This window comes from Condylura cristata, unplaced genomic scaffold (assembly GCF_000260355.1).
Source record: "Condylura cristata isolate star-nosed mole 26May11 unplaced genomic scaffold, ConCri1.0 scaffold00014, whole genome shotgun sequence".
NCBI classification, from domain to species: domain Eukaryota; kingdom Metazoa; phylum Chordata; class Mammalia; order Eulipotyphla; family Talpidae; genus Condylura; species Condylura cristata.
This window is the reverse complement of record NW_004567115.1, coordinates 29317027-29339062: the sequence shown is the minus strand read 5'-3', so window position 1 is coordinate 29339062 and position 22036 is coordinate 29317027. Positions and strand designations below refer to the sequence as shown.

Below are 22036 nucleotides of genomic sequence, written 5' to 3'. Positions count from 1 at the left end.
ACCTCTTACCTGATTGCCTACAACAGACAGCCCCCATAGGCAGGTGCTAAGTTCTCACCACTGCAGCTCTGCTGGCAGCTGCCTCCTCTTTACTTTACGAAGTCTACTCAATAAGTCTGTCAACAGGTATGTGGTAGCTTTTGTTATGGCTCCAGTTTTACACATAATAGAAGAGGGCAATAAAAATTAAAATCTTGACTCTTCAAGGAAGCTCAGCTAACAAGAGGAGTTTCTGTCATTTGAAGCCAGGTAGTCTGACTCCAGAGTCCATGAGTTCTCCGTAAATATGTTGAATGAACATGTCTGTGAGTGAGTGCATTGTCACAGGGGTTTTGGGGGTACAATGAAGGGGGTTTCCACTTTTTCATGTAGAACTGGGGGTGTAGGCCACAGGTGTGGGGGGTGAGAGGATTGACCAGAGACAGTGGGGGAGCAGAACAGAAAGCAGTATATTTACTGAAATACACTGCTGAGGGGAGCAGTGGGCCAGACAGTAGAGGTCAGTTGCACCAAGTGGGTCAGTTCCCTGGCTGGGAATCCAACTCAGGCCATAGGGGTGGTAGCATGATAGTGCTAAGACTTAACCTCTGGGCCACCAAGGAGACCTGTGCCCCCACTTATATTGTTTCTCAGGACTATGCTGAGATTATGGAACTTCAGTGGCACTCTTTCCTGGTAAAGAAAAATGTGTAGGGAGGGAGAGATGGAAAGATAGAACAAATTGCCAGAAGTTGAAGGACACAAGAAGATGCATGATTTGGACAATCCAGTCAATGCCATGATGACATGTTTGGGCCCACGAGTCAAGTCTGAAAAGTAAAACTGCAATAAGTCACTTAAGATTTTTGAATTGGTATGTTTATAAAAAGTAAAAAAAATAAAGAAGTAGTATAACATCTACTTGGAGCTTAATGAACCATTTGAAGCCCTCTGTGTGATCTCGTATATGGGAAAAGGACCAGAAAATTAGTCTCAGACTGCTTGTAGTATCAGTGAGCAGGCAGAATTCTGTCTCAGTCACTTTGGGGTTGGAAGAATTGAACCCACTATGAGTGCTTTTCCACCTTCTAGGGGTGTGCTCATTTCATGAGTTATGGCGCCTTCTGCTTTCTTCAAAGCCCACAGTGGAGCATCTTCCAGTCTCTCCCTTTTCACGATTCTGCTCCCTCCATCATACATGAACCCTTATATGATAACATTAGTCTGAGCTGCATGTTCTAAAGTAATGGCCCTATCTCAAGCTCTTTAACTCAATTGCTTCTGCAAAGTCCTTTGATTATATAGGCTATCTTCACAGGTTCCAGGAACAATTTAATTTGGAGATGGCGGCATTCTTCTGTTTACTACAACCTTCACTGATCTCTAAGAAAATATGTTTTGTCAAAGGATACTCTCTTATCCTGAAGGTACTGGAGAAAGTAAAACCACAGACTTAATGTTTTCAACCTTAGAAATTAAAAGGGTATTGCTTTTTCTAAGAAGAATGGAGGTAGACTTCCTCAGTCAGAAATGTGGGGTTACCACATTGGAGACATGCATAGAACCCCACCCTGAGTACAGACTCCACCCGAGGGTAGGAGCCCTTTATGTATAGGACCCTCCCAACAGTGAGTTATGGTCAGAGGGAATATGATTCTATACTGGAAGACAAGAACTTTTGGTACTCAGCTGAAGAGGTGAAAACAATTTTTGTAGTAAGTTTGCAAGTTTCAAAAAAATTATTTGATAAGAGAGCCAATTCCATATCTCCATATCATCTCAAAACAGATGATTGAATCAAGAAGATATGATACACACACATACACAATGGAATACTACTCAGCAATTAAAAAGATAAACTCATGCCATTTGTAGCAACAGAGTAACAGCTGGTAGAGATTATGCTTAAACACAGGACCACTGTGTTTTTTCTTTTCTTACATAATTTTTCATATTTGTACACTATTGGATTTCTCCCCTCTGGTGTTGTTCCCATGAATCTCCCATCACTACCTCACTTGTGAGCCATCATCATATCCCTTGTGCTCGTCCCTTCCCTTTTTGACGCCTTTCCTCCCCCTGCCTTTTTGGAGGCCTGAGATCTATGAGTTGCCTGCTAGTTTTGTCAGATTTTCTCTGACACTTTGTTCAGTTTCTCTATATATACCCAGTAAGTGAAAACATCTGATATTTTTCTTTTTCCTGCTAACTTATTTCACTATGCATGTTTGATTCTCAGCCAGGGAGCTGACCAAGATGGTGTGGTGGACCTCTTTTGACCTACCCACTATTCCTCTCTGCAGTGTATTTCAGTCAATCTGCCTGTTCTGCTCCCCACTCTGTCTCTGGTGAATCCTCTTAACCCACTGCACCTCTGGCCTGTACCCCAGTTCTTATATGCATAAATAAATAAATATTAAAAAAACCCCAAAATCTTAAAAAGATGTGGTACATATATACAATGGAATAACAGAGACATTTTACAGGGGTGGAGTGGGGAATGGGATAAAAAATGGGGGAGGGACTATGGTGACGGCACATGGGTGATTTGGTGATGGGAAGTCCGCGGGATTACAATCAAGATGGAAAAAGGCACAAAACAATGTAAAAACAAACTATTACATTATTTAAAAAAACTGCATCATAATAGTAATTTTCTCAACGAGAAGAACTGAGATATAATAAAAATGGTAATTTCAACAATAATAATAAAAAAAACCCTTATGCACAAGGGGTGAGTCTCTGACCATGTGCTTTCTTGCTTCCTATTCTCAGGTTTCCATGGCATGTGCTCCCTGATAATTCCTTTTTCATTCTAACCTTGTCTCACCTTTAAAAGGAAGCCTCTGCAGCAGATTAAAAATGGGAGTCAAGTTATGAGGCAGATGTCAAAGCACAGCCCTTCACGGTCTTTGTTACAGACTGAACCGTGTCCTCGTCACATTCACATGTTGAAACCCTGACCTCCGATATGACTGTCTGGAGATAGAGCTTTTGAAGAGGTAGTCGTGGTCTCATAACGCTGGCCCCTAATTCAACAGGACTGACGTCCTCATTAAAAGAGGAACAGACGGGCTCACCCTGGTGGCGCAGCGGGTTAAAGCACAGCACTAAGAAGCTTAAGCCACTTCTGCATGAGTTCGATTCCCGCCTGCCCTGGAGGAGATCCACATGGCGAGGCAGACCTCTCTGGCCTGCCCGCTGCTCCCCTCAGCAGTGTACTTTGTTGATCTGCCTGTTCTGCTCCCCGCTCTGTCTCTGATGAACCGACTTACCCTCCGCATCTCTGGCTTGCACCCCAGTTCTGTATGAATAAATAAATAAATCTTAAAAAAAAAAAAAGAACAGACAGCAGGGTTGTGTGAGCACAGAGGGAGTGCCATGTGAGGACAGAGCCAACAGGCGGCTGCTTGTGTGCCAGGGAGACTGGCCGCAGGGGAACGAAGCTGTCATCCAGCCTGTGGCATTTTGTTATGGCAGCCCTAGCAAACAAGTGCAATCCCCAAATGCCCTGGGTCCCAGTGTCAGCACAAGTACAGAAATTTGACAGGCCTGTGATTCATTTGGGAGTTAAGCAAACATTAACTTTATGATTTTACAACACAAAGTCTGAGGGCTGCATATTCTGGCTGGCTGCTGAATGTGGTTGTTCTTTTCATCTTAAAACTTAGAAATCAAAACTGATAGTTCAGGTGACTTACCTAAGGTCCTCTGGCCCTCTGTACGGAAGTTGATATTTTTATACCACACAGCTTCCATTGACATATCTGGTTTGTAGGCTTGTACATCTTTCATTCTCCAGTGAGTGCCTTATATGTTAAACAAACACAAGACAGGTTAACAAGAGAAAAACATACAGAGGTTGATCAACATGTACCTTGAAAATTAACAAGCACACTCAAGGATGAGTAACTCAAATAGATGGTTAAAACTTGCGCTTCTGTAGTAGCTTAACAAAAATTAAATTTTTAACGACATTTCAGAAAACCAAAGAAAATGACTTTGAGTTTCTAGGATGGCAGTGGTAAGAAAGTAAATATATAGGTAAATTAATGGTAGATAAACAGTTAGTTTCAGGCTCTGGTAGTTTTCTCTGAGGATTAATTCTTGCTCCTTTACAGTAGAATCTTATGCTCTGGGCAAATAGTGCTTCTTCTCGACTTCCTTCAGCTCAAAACACAGTGGTGTTGTTTCAGTCAGGTGGTGGTCTCTGAGCAGTGCCACGGGGTGTCTGGGCATCTTCTAGGTTTGTGTAAGTACATGATTGTGTGGTGTTTGCAAAATGACAAAATTGCATAGTCATTTCTCAGAAGACAACCACAACACTAAGCATTGCATGATTATAATCAGTATTCCAAAGTGGCCTATCTGAAATTGCATAGTCAAATTCCAAATTTGAGTTCAGAGAAGAAGACTCATGATACAAAGGAAAAATCAGGTATGGAGGGAATATCAGTCAGATTAGCCAGCATTTAAAAGGGGACTTAGAATAAAACAGCAGAGAACAGGTACATGAGGAACTAATGATCTGGTTTTTGTTTTTTCAAATTTCTAACAGAAGGCAATATTATTTATGTCACAGAGCTAGAGTCCAAGTACCCCTAGAGTCCACAGGCGTGGGTCCATGTGCCCAGTCTTCTGTGTGATGCTAGACAAGGACTTGACCTCTCAGGCTTTTAAATTCTTCGCCTTTAAGATGGCAAAGGTCAAAAGAGTTTCATAGACTGTGGGGCATTGTAGTTGTATAATAAATGTACGTGGAGTTAATGTTCCATAATTTCCAGGCCTCTTTCCCTAACACCATAGATGTTTAACAGGAGCCTTCATAGGTAATAATGCTTTTCTGAAAAATTACTCTTAAAATGGTGTCGGCTGCAGTCCTAGGATTTCTTTTTCTAAAATAATTTTTATTTATTTTTACTTAGGAAAACTGGGGTATATGTCAGAGGTGTGGGACGTGAGAGGTATTCCCTCCATACTTGATTTTTCCTTTGAAAATCATGAGTCATCTACTCTGAACTCAAATTCAGAAATATCTCAAAGGGTAGCAGACTATGCAAATTCAAATAGATCACTTTGGCAAACTGATTATAACCACCAAAGGCAGAGGGTGGAGCAGAACTGGCAGATCTACTGAAATACACTGCTGTGAGGGCTCAGCGAGGAGAGGGCTGCTGCGCCATGTGGGTCAGCTCCCTGGCCGGGCATCCAACTCAGGCCATGCTGGTGATACCACCGAGACTTACCCCCTAGGCCACTAGGGAGGCCCTGAAGCCCTAGCATTATTATTATTATTATTATTTTTAAGATTTATATATTTATGTATGCAGGAATTGGGGTACAGGCCAGAGGTGTGTGTGGGGTGAGAAGATTCACCAGAGACAGAGTGGGGAGAAGAACAGCAGGCAGATGTACTGAAATACACTGAGAGGTGAGTAGTGGGTGGGTCAGGAGTGGTCAGCCACACCATGTGGGTCACCCTCCTGGCTGGCGATCAAACTTGTGCTGTAGATAGCTTCATAGTGCTGTGCTTTAAGCCATCGTGCTACCAGGGAGCACCCAGTCCTAAAATTCTTAAGAAAAGGACCTGAAGTTGATTGTCCCTGGTGTTTTCCCACCAAGAATGAAGTCATTATAACTTATAAAACAATTCTTTAAGTAGAGGCAAACACTAAGGTGTTATTAAGGTCCACCAGTGTCCTTCCTGTTCAACACCTTAGATACATCATAGAGAGTTAAATAAGAACACCTGTCAGTTTTCTACTTCTTTCCCCTTGGTCTAAATTCTCCTATGTGCCAAAATCTCCTGCTGTCTCAGTTTCTTAAGCCAGACTGAGTTTCAAAGAAGTTTCAACTCCATCCACTCTATCAATCTGGTGGGCTTATTCTAGAGCCAGTCTGTCTGTCAGGGAGATGACAGGATCTAAGAAAAAATTTTAAATGAAAGAAAGGAATAATTTAGGAATTGAATTCCTAAACTGGAAGGCACATGAAAGTGAATAAGCATACAGATAGTGCCTTAACAGAGAAAAAGAGGAAATCACTTAACATCAAAAAGAAATAAGAGACTTGCGAGAATGTGACAAATACAGAGTACATGCAAGAAGGGCCAACATGCTCATTCTTTAAGAGGAAAATCAAAGCATCGAAGCCAAGTAATAAGGTTATCATTCAAAAAAATCTTTCCTGAAATAATGATTGGCAAGTGTACATTGAAAGAGCATCCTATGTATTTTAGGATATCCAGCCAGAATGACATGTGCTGAGTCATATGCTACTTAATTTTTTCAACTAAAAGGAAAAAGAAAAACATTGGAGACCTAGGAAAGAACACATGACTTATAATAGGAAAAGATTAGATTATCAGTAGATTTTTCACTGGGTCTACAGAAAATGGAGTGACATGTTTAGGATACTTGAAGATCAAGGAAAATATGGGCTGAAGATTTTACATTCTTGTCAGCAAACTTGCTCACATAAAGACCACTCAAAGGCTGGAAAGACTTTTTTTTAGTCTCTGAAGTTCTGTATCTGGGTCTATGAAACTGACAGAAGACAGATTATCAGGAGATTAATCTAATAAATACAAACATTGATTTTTAATATGCACGAGAGCATCATAGGACAAAAAGGTGAATACTGAAATAAGCATGAAATTTAAGAGCTTGCAGATCACCTTAATAGGGAAAAGGGAAGTGGAGGGATATAGGCAACTTATGGGTTGGAGGGGTGACTTTTAGAAAACATGAACAGCCCCTAGAAGAATACATGGGAACACAGAAGCTGTGACTATTTGTCACAAAGTTCTTCTGAGTGTGGAGTGGACTTTTCTGGAAAGTTACTTCCTAATATGGTCTCAGCTGCAGTCCTAGGATTATTTTTTTTCTTCCTATTATTTTTTTGTTTTTACTTAGAAAAACTGGAGTGTAGGCCAGAGGTGTGGGAGATGAGAGGATTCACCAGAACAGTGGGGAGCAGAACAGGCGGATCTACTGAAATACACTGATGAGGGGTCTGCTGCCTGGTCCCCTGTCCTGTGTTCGGAGGCCACACTCCATCTGCCAGGAGGAATGAGCACCACGAGGTTGCATTTGGACATCTGCTTGAGCATGTAGAGGGAGCTCAGAGAGGCTTCTCTCTCTGTGTGCTGTTTTTCAAGTGTCTTTAGTTCAAAATAATCAAAGCAACAAGTATGTTTTGGGGTGGCATGCCCTGAACTCCTTCAGTGCAAACTCTTATAAACATAAAACTTAGGGAACTTATTTTCCAAAGATCTGGCTCAGTAAAGCTGTAGACAAACATGACTAGAAAGCCATGAACTGATTGTTAAGCCTTAATTATACACTCACAGAAAACCTGAGAAGAAATAAGTGTCAGAGTATGTAGTATATAATGGCTCCTACTCATGGAGGCAGGATATGAGAACTATTTAACTGGTTTACTCATCATCATGAGTAGCTGTGATGTCAGCAATGTGATATGCGCAGGTTCTGATGTGTATAATGTAGCTATGGGATGAGCATATCGTATTCTAATTCTATTACCTCCTATGTCCCAACAAACAGGACTTCGGTGTAGAAGATGGAGCTACAGTTATAAAAGAAGTTAAATCAAAACGCTGCTGTTCTGAAATTGAATTGGAAATCGGAGTGGGAGGCCATGAAGTATTTTATTTTATATGCTTATTCTATGGAAAAGTCCTAAAAATATTGATCAATGCAGCGATATTGACTGTTTGTACAGTCGAAAATATGATTCAAATACTATTTCCACAAGAAACCATGACTTCTTTAAGAAATGGCACATTTGGATCCTCTGTGGTGGCACACTAGGTTAGGATGCAGCACTGCAGGCTGGCCATTGCTGCTTCAGTGCAGTTCAATCCCCAGCCCCGCAGGTGATCCACATGGCACAGCAGACCTCTCCTAACCAGCCCGCTGCTCTCCTCAGCAGCGTACTTCGTCGTCTGCCTATTCTGCTCCCCCACTCTGTCTCTGGTAAATCCTCTAACCACCTGTACCTCTGGCCTGTACCGCAGTTTTGTATGCATAAATAAGTCTTAAAAAAAGAAAAGAAAGAAATGACACATTCCTGGCTTATAGCAGGAACGGACGAGCCTGGACTATTTTGTGAGAATAAATAGCTAGGAAACTATCAGATCTTTATGAAAAGGACTCAGACATCAACTTAACCAGAATCCTACTGTCCTAAATGGGACGACTTGAGTTTTAAAGATAGGGGAAACAATAATCATTAAAAATTCCTTGTATTTAAAATATGAAAAAATTCTATCAAATGTCTTTACATTCAGCAGCTCCTAGTGATACTTTAAAAAAATAATTACCACCTTTGCAGTATGAGAGAACTAATTCATCTTAAAAGCTGGTGAAAGAAAATATCCAGATTTATCTTAGTTATATTTTACGAATTCCTATCTTTCTGGCTAAGCCAATGGAAATGAAGAAATATTTCTTTATAAAATCATTCCATGTAATCAGTACAATAAAACACTCTAATATTATTATATACTATTACATATATCTTATGTCATATACTAACATCCCCTCCTTCTCACAAATTGATGTCTGTAGATTCTGATTCTCCATGTCTGCTTTCCTCAGAGACAGAGGGACCACCCGACTGTGGTGAATACACTGGTTAGAGAACACTCTGCGGCCTCAAGCTCTGCTAAAAGGATCAAACAAAAGTTTGATCATGTCTCTGGAGGCCACTGCAAGCACGAACTTCCCCAGGAGCATCATTAGTAAAACCCAGGCTGGGAACTCTAAACTTCCACTTGCCTGGGGTTTTTAATAAGCCTATTTTAAGGAAAAGAAAGAGATGGAGGGGGAATCTGCCTGTGAAATGAAATTTAAGAACACATCAATTTTTTTTTTGAATGGAAAACACAAAGTGCTGACAAGATGCAGAGAAACAGGATAAGATACGTGTTGCCGGTGGGGCTGCAAATCTGTTCAGTTGCTTTAAAAAAGAGCTTAACATTTTTTTCTAATTTAAAAATGCACTCTCAGGGGCCCTCCCTAGTGGTGCAGCGGGTTAAAGCACTGAACTAAGAAGCTTAAGCCACTTCCACATGAGTTCGATCCCCGCCTGCCCGGGAGGAGATCCACATGGCGCAGCAGACCTCTCCTGGCCTGCCCGCTGCTCCCCTCAACAGTGTACTTCGTCCATCTGCCTGTTCTGCTCTCCGCTCTGTCTCTGGTGAATCCTCTCACCCTCCACATCTCTGGCCTGTACCCCAGTTCTGTATGAATAAATAAATAAATCTTTAAAAAAAAAATGCACTCTTGGGCCCTCCCTGGTGGTGCAATGGGTTAGGACGCAGCACTGCAAGTTTGCCGCAACCGCTTCCATGCTAGTTCGATCCCTGGCCCCAGAGATGACTCACATGGCACGGCAGACCTCTCCTGTCTCACCAGCTGCTCCCCTCTACCTGTTCTGCTCCCCACTCTGTCTCTGGTGAGTCCTCTCCCCACCCTGCACCTCTGGCCTGTAGCCCCATTCTGTATGCATAAATAAATCTTACTTTTTTTTTTTAAAGAAAGTTTTCTTTAAAAAAAAATGCACTCTCCGTAGAACCCAGAATTTGCAATCTTTGATGCAATTTATTTATCTGTCCTAGAGGGGAAAAAAAAGTTATGTGGACAAACCTGTCTGTACAGAAATGGTCAGATGGTTCACAGCAGCTTTATTCATAATAGGCAGAAGTCAGAAGCAACTGCAATATCCTTCAGCAGATGAATGGCTAAGCAAACTGAGACAGTTATAGTGTAGGTATTCTTCACACACACACACACACACGCGCGCGCACACACACACACAGCAATGTCAAAGGTGTGTTACCTGAAAAATTATCTCCAAAAGTTACATGATGTGTGGGGCTGTTCTGGAATATTCTCAAAAGAAATCATAGAAACAGAAGACAGGTACATTGCTGGCAGGAATTAGGTTTAGGAAGAGGAGAAAGTGGTAGCACAAGGGAGACTTATGATGACATGTGTATCTTGATTGTGGTAATGGTTATACAAAGCTTCATATATGATAAAGTTGCCTAACACCCTAAAATACACTCACAAATGAATGAAAATACAGTAGATGAAATTTAAACCAGCTCTGTGAGGTGCACAACTAAAATGTCCTGGTTTCCTTGTACAGAATATGTATGTGAGATGCTAATATTGGAGGAGAAATGGTGATGGGTACATGAGACCATCCTCTACAATCTTGCAACTTTCTGTGAACCACTATTGTAAAATAAGAATGCTTTAAAAACAGGAAAGATTAAACAATAGTACTTAAGGATGCACAATGGCGTGAGACAGCAAGAGAGAAATATAAGGAAGAGTGGTCAGTTTTGGAGGGAGGGAGCTGGAAGGGGGTTCTAAAATGCCTGACAAAGTTCTCTTGCATCACTTGGGTGATGCTTATAGGAGTTTGCCTTTAATAATTCACCAAAGTGAATGTTGTTTTGTGAACATGTGGTGTGTTGTGTGTGTGCTGTGCAGGTACTTGTCTGTACATTCTCTGGATTTGCTTTGTTTGTGGAGAGAGGAAACAGGCCACTCAGTGTGCACATTCGATTGCTTGCAGCTTATACCAGACAGCTGCTGAAATCAGGAGGCTTAATGAGATGGTGCGAGCTCTTAGCTTTATGTCTTTGCATTAACAGGGAAAACCTCCAGATGATCCAGGTTTAAGTAATGGGATGCATTCTGAATTGCTAAGATTAGACTATTTTGGTAGCAATGAACATCGACACTGCCATGCTTCATCTTGAGGATACATGTTTTTAAAGATATCAGGAAATCCATAGGTTCGGCTATGCTGAATTATAATCTAATGAATTTGCAATTATCATAAATTATTAAGCCACCACAAAATTGGACCTAATTGGATTCCAAGGTCTATTAAAGCTTATAGCCACTTATATTGATATTGTTGAGACCTTCTTACACAGAATGAGCATCTTTATTATTTTGTGTGTGGGTTGGTGGGGGTGGGGTTAAAATATCAGGATTCTTTTCCTTCAGGGAATGTGCCACAATGCATTTGGCCTCACTTAACTTGCATTTGAGTAGATGCTGGAATATGTTATGATGGCCTTTAAAGGTGGCATTATGGACTTAATGACTGCCTTTCTACTTTAACACTTGAAAGTTGCTGATGGCAAAAGATGGCTAGATGCAGAGTGAATGGTAAACAAACACTGGCTGGATGGAGTCACTGTGTGCATTAGGTTTCTCAAGAAAGTTCTGGCCAAGAGCATTCCTCAAAGGGGATTCTGCAGATTTCCACATGGCAACAGAGAAGCATTTACCCAGAGCATGGTGTCAGTGTTATCAAAGAAGGAATGTATTTTCTGAAGAGCTTTCCAATAGGTGAACACATGGAGAACAAGGTGGTCACAGAGCAGGTAAAAGGTCTAAGAACACAGTTGAAGATTTTATAGGAATTGAGAGTGACAATCTCGTATTAACAGAGGCAGGTAAGTAGTAGTCAGTAAGCAGTTTAACCTGATCGGGGAGAAGAGAGAAGTTGACTGGTCACCAGTCTGGGCAGAATGGGCACTTCAGTCAGCTGGGAGGGGAGGGTGAAGGGATGAGGGTGGGGATGGACCACTGAGGATTTTAGGCAACCCTGGATAGTAGAGACGCCTTTCCATATCTTGTTCCAATAATGTGTAATTCTCTCTCCAGTCTTTTTTCTCATCTTCTACCTTTAGAGAAGGACCCATTTCCCTCAGATATTTCCACTTTCTTTTAGATAATATGGCATCACTTTATTTTGAGTACACAAAGGTCATATGTCTAAAAGATGAAATAGTTTTAATAACAACTTAATTGAAATTTGATTTCCTCTCTTTGGTATTCTTTTTGTATCTTCAGAAATAGGTTCAGTGTAAAATACTTGTCAAGGTTGTTCACTTGGGTGATCATTAAAATCGTGGCATGTGGATATCCTCCTGTTTCTCCTACAACACCTTGGTCAAGTTAATCTCTTTGAGTCTGTTTTCTTAACAAGGTGCAACAGGATAATTCCTAGGGAAAAGGGAGGTTCCAGTTTCCTTGCCCCCAAAGAAGGATGGAACTGGGCAGGGAGAATAAAATCGAGAAGACAGGGAGAAGGAAGGAAAACACAAGTGAAGATCTGTGCTTGCTTCTCTGCCTTGGGCTTTTCCCAGGGGAGTGGGGGGCACGGAAGGAAACACTTGAAAGAGACAGAGACGTGGGTGTGAGTCCTATGGAGAAACTGGCAACGGCAGCTTTTACCTTGGCTAGTATTTTGATTTTGCCCCTTCACCCCAGACTTGTCTGGTCCTCTGCTCCTTCTCTGTGGTTCCCCACCAGAAGGCACCTTAAGATTTGAAGCAATCTTCCAGGCCACAGTGGCCCTGCTGTGGGTCAACTCTGTTTGGGTATTTACCCACAAGGCTGTTTGATTTGAAGACTTTTAAATTTTATTCTTTCTCTTCTTTGTATTGCACACTAATTATATTAAAATTATTTGCTACTGAAGGGCTTATGCACTAGAATGTTTTGTCTTAATGCGGCTTATGGCAGAACTTTTAGAGCAGGCAGTTTTGGGGGTTCTGGAGTACTCTTCACTCTCCTAACAAAGCTAATGGAAATCATTATTGGATCTTTTGCTATTTTTAGGGGCTGTAGTAATAATTTTACAAATATAATTTATTCAAGCTTCCTGGCACCTGGGAAAAATCCAATAAACATTAGCAGTGATGTCAGTTGTTCAGAGAAATGACACACAATTAGCTGCAGAAGGAAATACTGAACTATATATAAAATCACATTTGAGATGAACTTTAAAAGATTTGCACAGGTCTGAAAGGAGCAATACAGAAATTATGAATATTTTTAATTCTGAAGAGTATTTTTGTTTGGGCTGGCAGTAGATTTCTGAGTAGGCGAGTTAAATTGGAAATGTACTTAAGGAAAAGCAATTAAGGAACTAAATGGAAGAGTCCTGGTGAGAATCAACAGGTCCTGAACTCACTGGTATAGAGTGAATTGAAAGGAAGAGACCAAGGGTCTAAGGGACTGCAAAGTTGGCAGGGAAGGACCTTCCCAGCATGCATTTTGGGGCTTCCCCACAACATTACCCTGTAGGAAGATAAGAAATACAAACTCATTTCCAACAGACTAAGTAATAAAATGGAAATGCATTGTAGAGTGGGTGTAAACAATTTAGGAATTACGTGTTTTGATTGCCTGCATCTTGTTTTTGTCCTTGGGCATGGAAGCCTGGAGTTTGTGTGTGGACTCAGTCATCCATCTTTGCTGTTCCGTCTACATATCCTAGTGTCTAATTGCTGCTCTGTACTCTTTTGTGTTTGAAACCTGATATCTGGGGCTTTTATTTTTAGAAGGAAGAAATCTCTTAAGATTTGAAAGCAACCACACTGTAGTGATTATACCTAGTATTTCAGTTTCATTTGGGTTTTCAGCTTGTCTTGCTGTTAAGATGAATTAACGTTGAGTAACGCGACTACTTTAAAATTATCCCAATAGTGTTTTAATTTCTGATATCCTGCCTTAATGGGAGTGCTTAGGATTTTGTATTGAGAGGGGAAATCTTGTGATCTAAAACTGGCAAAAGTTCTTAAGATCATGCATAATCTTAAGGAAAAGGATTAGGGAGACAGTTAAGCATAAAGGATATTTTTCAGCATCTCTTTGGGCGGCTCATCTATCTGGCAGTCCTGCATTCTGGGTCTCTGCAACTAGATGAAGATTGTAGATCTTCAGTGAGGTAAGAGGCTAGCTTGGGTGGTCTGCGTCAGGTGAATCTTTCAGGTGGGAACCACCTACTCTGGCATAGAAACAGAACAGAACGGACAGAAATCACCTCCAAGTGATTTCTCCAAGAAAAATGATTTAAATTACCATACTATTAAGGGACAAGTTTAAAATCAGAAATTTGCTGAAAATTGAGTGGTTTTCATTCTACATATTTTTATTGCACTGAATATGCTTTTTATTTGGCATCTAGGCAAACAAATTGAGGTGTTGGTATTCTCAGAGTTGACCCCAAGGTTTCTATGTCCTTCTGCCTTCTCATCTGGTGGACCAAACAAGCAGAAAGAATGAGCTCTCACAACTCTCATCATCGTATCTTAGGCTTTTAAGTTGAAAGTTTCATTAAGTCTGAGGGAACAAATACACTCCATTGTGAACTCACACAGCAAGGCCAGGGCCGCCTCACTGTCTGTGCCTAGTGGACACTCCAAATGGCCTTTAAAGTGCTAGACACAGGCAAATCTCTTAAGTTTGCGACCTCATATATGCCTTACATGCCCATAACTACCTGCATGAATCCTTTAAATGAGCTCTTGATGTCCTATTAGCTATTTTTTTTCCTCCATAGAAATTCATGTTCGGCTGCAAGATAACTTCCCCTGTGAAATTTACAGGTCTGTCAACCATAAAAAACATTAATGCATAATACATAAACAAAATGTACACTCTTTTGCTAAAGGTGGCATAAGAAAAAAGAAAGGAGTTAGTCTTTGCTTTCCAAAGGGAGAAAACATGAATCTTGCATTTTTATTTTTGATGCTTTTTTGCCTTTAAATATATGAGATGACTATTAATGCTCGTATTCACAGCAGGAGAGAAGGGAAATGGCAGTAAATTGTAAAGCACATTTACATTATAACAAGGCCCATGGAAGCATTGTAATTCACACAGTTATTTCAACAGAGGTTTGGACACCCTCCAATTTAATTTTCTGAAGTTGGCTGTGCAGCTGGTCATTCCTGGTCTAATCTGGGAAATGTATCTCTTCAGGCTGGGGATCAGAACGCAGCCTCCCAGCTGTCACCAGGAGCGTCATTTACAGCCACCGAGGTCTGAGGGCAAAGCATCAGAATCACTTTATGTGGACACTGTAGTCTAGCTAGCTTCATAAATTCTGTTGCAAAGAGCAATAATCAATATTTCATGTTTAATGATGTGAAGCTAAAATTAGTATAGATTTTATGTCTTCTACTTTTCCAAATTATGCAAACATTAGTAACCCCTTTTTTAGTGTCCTTATTACACTTCCATCAAAAAAAGGAGGACAGTGGTTGGAGGGGGGCGCTGAGGAAGCCTGGTGATATTTAATTGAATGATTGAATAGTCAAAAGTGTCAGAAGTGATTTTGGCTTTTAACTTTTGTTAAATGCTTACCCTTAGGTTAATGTGAAATTATCCCAACATAAAAAATGATGTATGTCAGTGCATGGGTTTGTCACCCACAGCTACATGGTGAAGCAAATTGCAGATTGGTTCCACATTTAAGTTACCCAAATGCTCTGCTGGCGGGGGAGTAATACGGCCGTGGCACACGTCAGAGAAGTTAAAAGGTTGGCGTTCAGACACAAGTGCACTTTTGAGGAAAAGCAATTTTGAGTGGATTTCTGACTTTAAACGTGTCCAAAGAACACGGCCTTCTTGTTTAGACAGTGGAAATGGCAGAGACAGAAAAAACATGAGCGTTGTTGTGTTATTGGCAGGCTACTTAGGCGGCTAAATGGCCGCAGAGCTGAGCCTGCAAACCTTTGGTATATGGCACCGTCTGTGACCAGAGAGAGGCCTGAAGCATTAGGGTGGGAGGGTGAAGCCAAACACAGAAGACAGCAGCTGGTATTGCATCCAGGTTACTTCGGAACACTCTATGATGGGAAGTGTGGGTTTTGTAAGTCATCACTGATTATGCCCCTCACTGTCCAGTCTCTTCTTGCCACTTACCCACAGATTTCACGGGGCGACACAAGGTGAAGGAGCTGGACTGTACTCGAATGATTCAGCTTGTACTATGCAGCGAGGCTTAACCCAAATTTCAAAAAAGACAAACATTAATTGTCCCCTTTTCTGGTGAGTCAAAGTGAGCCACAAAATTGGGGTTAAACCCTTGAGTGAGGACAACACGTCTACTAAAGGGATCCGCCATCAAGCAGAAATGCTCTTTTGTGAATGAATATGATTAATTAATGTCAGTCACTGAATTGGTTGGATTAGGGAAAGGAATTTGCTAGGAGAAAGGAAACAAAACCAAATTTAGGTCTTTGAGGGATGTTTTCCAGGGTCCAGGGAGAACCACTTAAAAATGTTGTTGAAAGACAGTGAAGTGACTGCACCGCAATGAATGAGCAGGGCACTCGGAAAGCCCAAGGGGTAGAGGTGCATAGGGGCTCCCAGTAGTTGGAATGGGTGAACAGGGGAAAGGAAGAGAAGAGAAGAGGAGAATAAGAGGGTGGAGAGGTAGAGGTAGGAAGGGGAAGGAAAGAGGGGAAGGAAGGAGAGGTGACATAGGGGAAAGAAAAGGGAGTAGATGTGTGAATTTATCAGGGCTCACAAGTTGGGGAGCCCGCTCAGGCCTCAGTGGCCTTGGGCTCCAATAAGCAGGCAGAGAACAAACTCTTCTGTTGCTCTCTGAGCTCACAACAGTGTCTTCCCCTGTCAAAGCACATCCAGCATTACAGATCCAAGAGGCCCATTTCCTAGAATCCACAGCTAGGAACCTCCCAAGGCACAAAGGAGCGGATAGGAGTATCAGTGGGGAGTCAAAGAATCTCAGTATGGCAGGTAGATAAATTCCGGGAATCTGATGTCCAGCGATGCACAGTTAACGACACTGAAGTGTTTAGTTGGGATTTACAAAAAAGGGTAGAGTTCAGATGTTCTCACTACACAGGAAGGAAATGGGTAACTTTGTGAGGTGGTAGGTACGTCAGCTAGCTTGATTGTGAGGATTATTCTTTTATGTTTATACACATCAAATCCCCACATTGTCTACTTTAAATACATATAATTTAACAATGTCAATTAAGGGGCCCTAGGGGTTAAATCTCAGCACTATCACTGCTATGGCTTGAGTTCTATCCCCGGCCAAGGAGCTGACCCACATGGCACAGCAGAACTCTCCTGTCTTGCCTGCTGCTCCCCTCAGCAGTGTATTTCTGTCACCCTACCTGTTCTATTTCCCATTATGTCTCTTGTGAATCCTCTCACACACTGCACCTCTGGCCTATACTCCATTTCTCTCATGCAGAAAAGAAATTGTCAATTACAACTCATTAATGCTGGAAAATATACTATTAAAACTATAAAATGATTCTTTGAAGAGTATGTCTGGAGGGATAAGAAGACTGTAGGGGCATATGATTTCTTAGGATTTGGGGTCATTAAAGTTAGTGTTGTTTTTTTTTAAAATATTTATTTATTTATTCATACAGAACTGGGGTACAGGCCAGAGATGCGGAGGGTGAGAGGATTCACCAGAGACAGAGTGGGGAGCAGAACAGGCAGATCGACGAAGTACACTGCTGAGGGGAGCAGCGGGCGGGTCAGAAGAGGTCTGCCACGCCATGTGGATCTCCTCCGGGGCAGGCGGGATCGAACTCATGCGGAAGTGGCTTAAGCTTCTCAGTGCAGTGCTTTAACCCGCTGCGCCACCAGGGAGGGCCTAGTGTTTTTTTTTTTTTTTTTTTTCTCAGAACATTGTGTTCAGTTCATCTGCTCAAGAGATATTTATTGAGCACCCCCAAAATACCTCATTTAGGGAGTAGACAACTCAAGGGAAGTGTCACCATGTTTGGCCTTAAGGAGTGGGAGTTGGGGGAGCAGGTAGAAAGGGATGCAGAAGTTGGGAATCCCCATAGGTTGTAAGGAAGCAGGGTGGGATTTCTGCCCTTCTGTTGAGTTCAGAAGCCTCTATGGAGGAGTAAAAGTTGTGGGTCCTGAAGGGAGAATGCAGTAACCCAGTGGGAGAAGACTTGGGGTACAGTCTCCCCTTCAATATCCAATAAGAGACTGTGAGTTTGGGGACTGCAAGGTTTCCTATGCCCAGGATCGGGGTGCAAGAGGGACCCCAGAACCACACCTTTGCTACTGACTTTGGAATCCATCCTGCAAGCACCGGGAGGCTGCTAGTTTCTGGCAGGGAAGTGACATTGCCAGATATGAAATCAGAGACACAAAGGACTAGTGGGAGAAACTGGTGGGAAAGACTGATTTGTATATGTTTTCGATGGCAAATTAAAACAAAACTTTCTCAAAGAGGGAGACTTAGAGCCAAGATCTGTTGAACAGGATGACTTCCTTATACATCTCCAAGAAAATGAGGGCTCTGCTTGGAACTTCTGGGCCAATTGAATTGAAGTGTTTTTGTATAGTTAGCTTAAATAACCAAATGATGAAATCAATCCTCCAAATTGTCAGCAGAGCAGCTGTTCAGAAAGCTCTTGTTAGTCATTGACCTTATGTTTAATATGATTTCCTAGAACGCACATAGTCAGATTGAATCAAGTACCACATCAAAGCCCTCCCTGTCCCACAAGCTCCCTGCAATGCCAGGGCCTAGGAAAAGACAGTGGCGGGCAGAGTGCAAAGTCTGCCCTTCCCTCCTGCACCCCAGGAGAGAAGCACAGCACTTCTCAGTGTGCGGTGAGCCTCACCAACTCAGTCTCCTGTCTAATCATAATGCAGGGTAAGGAGGAAAAAGTTAATCGCTTAAAAATTCACTTTCAGCTTTTCAAGTATAACTATAGATTCTTATCCAACATTTTCCCCTTCTCTATATAAGTGGCTTCCAGCCTGACCTTTTACATGACCTGGATTTAGTACTTATATCCCTGGAGGTAGGATAGGATATAATCCAGGATTAGATGGAGGGCTGGGGCTGAGGGAGACTAGAGGAGAGATGTGGAGACTAACTCTTAGATAAGGAACCAAGATCAAGCGAACCAAGATCTTATCCAAGGCCATGTTGCGTTGCATCAGATTGAAGAGGATGTATGTGCTCTCTCTCATCTACTATCTCTATACCTTTCTATCTAGCTGTCATCTCTTTCTACCCATTTATCACATCTACACTATCTAGATAGTATTTGCTTCACTTACTGTAAAAAGCATGCATATGAGAGCTCAAATAAAAATAAAGATGTTCATACATCATATAGTGAGGGGGAAACGATTGTACCAACCATCTGGTAAGAATAGTTATGGCAATTGAATAATTCAGATTAAGCTTCTGGCTCTCCAGGGAAAATAAATAACCTCTGTAAAACCTAAGAGCTGCTATTGTTGATGAAAAGAAGTGTGCTTTTATATAAAAAGGGGACTCTTTCTAATCCAATCCTAATTTTCACTCTTTCATAAAAGAGCGAAAGAAGACTGTCTTGTATAGCAGCAGCATTGCATGACATGCAGAAATGTTCTTCACATGAGGCTTGTTACACATTTTATGTTGTCATAAAGGCAGCAGCCTTTTATAAAAAAAAAAAAAAGCATGCAGAGCACAAACTGCTTCATCCATCAACCATTTGAGTAAAATATTACTAAAAAAAAAAAAGGCCAATTATAAAACAAATACAGATTGCAACTGCACTGTCCAGTCTGAGCATTTATGGTTCATCCAGCTGGTTTTACGGCTCATCCAGCTGGGTTTACACTCGAGGGTCCTACTTATGGCTAACATGGTCACTTCTGAATTAGTATTCTGTCCATTGTAAAACCAGAAATCGAACTAAAATTGCCTTCAGCAGATAAGATAATCTATTGATGTATGAAACTTACAATTCCAAACTCGAGGTTCAAATACCAAGAGACACGGAGGATGGTTGCTCGGGGGCCAAACCCAGCAAGCAGCTATCACAGACAGTTGACGGAGCAAATTTGGGAGGCATGTGGGTGGGTCCGTACTGGCACATCACCACGCTGGAGAAATGACAGGTAGCATTAGCATTAGTGAAGAAAACATCACATGATCTGAGTGGCAGCATGGTATCCTAATTGGGTTAAGGATTAAACTGTACAGTGTGTTTAAACACTTATCCACTCAAAGTCTGAACACTCCACAACGCCTTATCTCAATTTCACCAACCATTGTCCTCAAATAGGATTACCCATAAATCCATGGCATCCATTTGTAAGATATTTCTCTTCTTTTTCACAGGAAGAGCTGAAAAGACGGCGGAATCCTCTGGAACAAGTTAATGATGGAAAATATTTACTTGAAAAGTAAGTAAAAACTAAAAAAAAGGAAATTAAATTATGTGCGAGGTTAAAAATCTTGCATGAAAAAGCCTATCTGACAAGGCAAAAATGAATAAGTAAATCTTATGATATCACTGTGGTCAGGACCCAGAATATGGCTCATCTGAGATATAGTTGGATAGATTCAAGGTCAGTTGAGCTATGATACAAGCTGCCTCATTAACTGAGCAGTGTGGTGCCTACTCCTTGGTGCAGAGTCTGAGGCCTGCATCCACTTCCATGCTGGGCTATTTTAAGTCCTAGATGCAGCACTAAGCACATCTGGGGTCTCAGAGCAGGAGTTACTCTTGTCTTTTCAGCAGTCTTATTCTAGGGTGTTTGCTGATATTACTGGTAGGTGCTTGAGCTCAAGTTTATTCAAGTTTTGTTGGGTTTTAGTCCTGGGTTACGGGGTGGCAAGTGGTTTGAATAGCTCAGCCTGGGCGTCTAGTGGTAATCTCTTCCATAGGAAGACTCTAGCGCAGTGACCTTCCAGGTCTTCTGTGCTCCGTGTCCCACATCTGTGGATCTTTGGCAATGCACACTTCATCCTGGGTGCCTGCTTATGTACCACATGTTCTAGTGACCCTGTGATAGGTCACAGGGGCCCTGGTGTTGGTGTGTGATGTCATTTTGAAGAGGTGTGGAGTTACAATGAGTGGAGTCCTAGGGTTTCCTCTGAGAAAAGTTTCGCCTGAGTTCCCCTTTCAGTAAGAAGACTAAGACATTTAGTCAGAAGACTAAGACATTTGCACAGACACAGGCAGACAACGGTTATATTTGGGAAGGAAAGGTTGATTAGGAAAAGAAGAAAGAAAAAGAGAGGCACCTGCATTGTCACAGGTGGGCAGGAGAGTTGCCTTGCCAGTGCAGACATTGTCTGGATAGAGCATTCTTTTCAGGGGTGACTCCTTCATGGAATGGTTATCTGTTGTTAAATTAATGACATCTAGGGAAGGACTTGATTGGTTTGTAAGGACAGGTGAGTCTCCACCACGGCCCTCAAGCTCCATAGCCCCAGCTCTGGTCTGTGCCCCTGGATATTTTCTGTAACGGTCTGATACTTACTACAGCAGTGGGTGCCTAAAGGCTTTCATTTCTATAACTGGTTTAGCAATTATGTTCATCATTTCTACCTCTACCTCCAGGTTCTCATCAAGTGACACTTCCATCTTAAATTTTCAAGCTAAGCTTCCATCACCTGGGTCAGCCAGTAACCCTAGGGTGCTCTGAGCTGCAGCGGCAGCCACCCCCTCTGAGGGCTGAGTAAGGTGCCTAGTGATACTCTACTGAGTTCAGTCAAGTGTTTCCCATCCCTTTCCTGCGCCCCTAGGGTGTGCTGTGGTCTGATTTCCCCTCAGGAAATTTGGGCTTTGTCTTTGATCATTTTAGTAGTGAGTATTTGGGGGGTGCGGAGTCCTACGCCTTCACGCTGCTGCCATCTTGCTGGCAGAGTCTGAAAGCTTGAAACTCAACCACAATTGGTGACATTTAGAGAAAGTGTTAGAGAAAGTAAGTGATAATAAATCTGAAAAAAAAAAAAAACCCACAAGGGTAACACTGACTAATAGAAAAAAAAAATTTTTAAAACCCTGTAGAATGGAAGAAAAATGAATTTTTAGAAAGGCAAGAAAGAAATGAAATCGAAGAGATAAAAGCAAACTCCACCATTTAGGCTTTTAAAAAATGTGTAATTGAGCACATGAGAGATATATTCTAATTTCAGCTTGTGGATACATACTGAGAGGTTTTATTTGATGTTAACAGGAGATCATGGCTTTAACTTCTAAAAATATTAGCATAATATTAGACTGATTAATAGACCTGCAGTGTCAAGATAAAGACAAAATGAAGACACCAAGTATTTACATTGTACTGTGTCAGTGCATTCTACAGTGGTCACCTCATCAAGTACTGATTAGTTACTTAGCATTGTTATTTTAATATTACAGGTGAGAAAGAGGCTCAGAGGAGGTTCACACTGCTCTAAGTACATTGGG

General features: G+C 41.6%; 1 protein-coding gene across 1 annotated transcript in view; it reads left to right on the top strand.

Moving 5' to 3' along the window:
* The window catches only part of LOC101626324 (schwannomin-interacting protein 1), a 591244-nt gene that overhangs the window by 105820 nt on the left and 463388 nt on the right, over positions 1 to 22036 (top strand). Inside the window, exon 2 of the mRNA XM_012724783.1 lies at positions 19957 to 20021. Within this exon, the coding sequence (XP_012580237.1) occupies positions 19957 to 20021 (65 nt within the window). The remainder of the gene's footprint in view (positions 1 to 19956; positions 20022 to 22036) is intronic.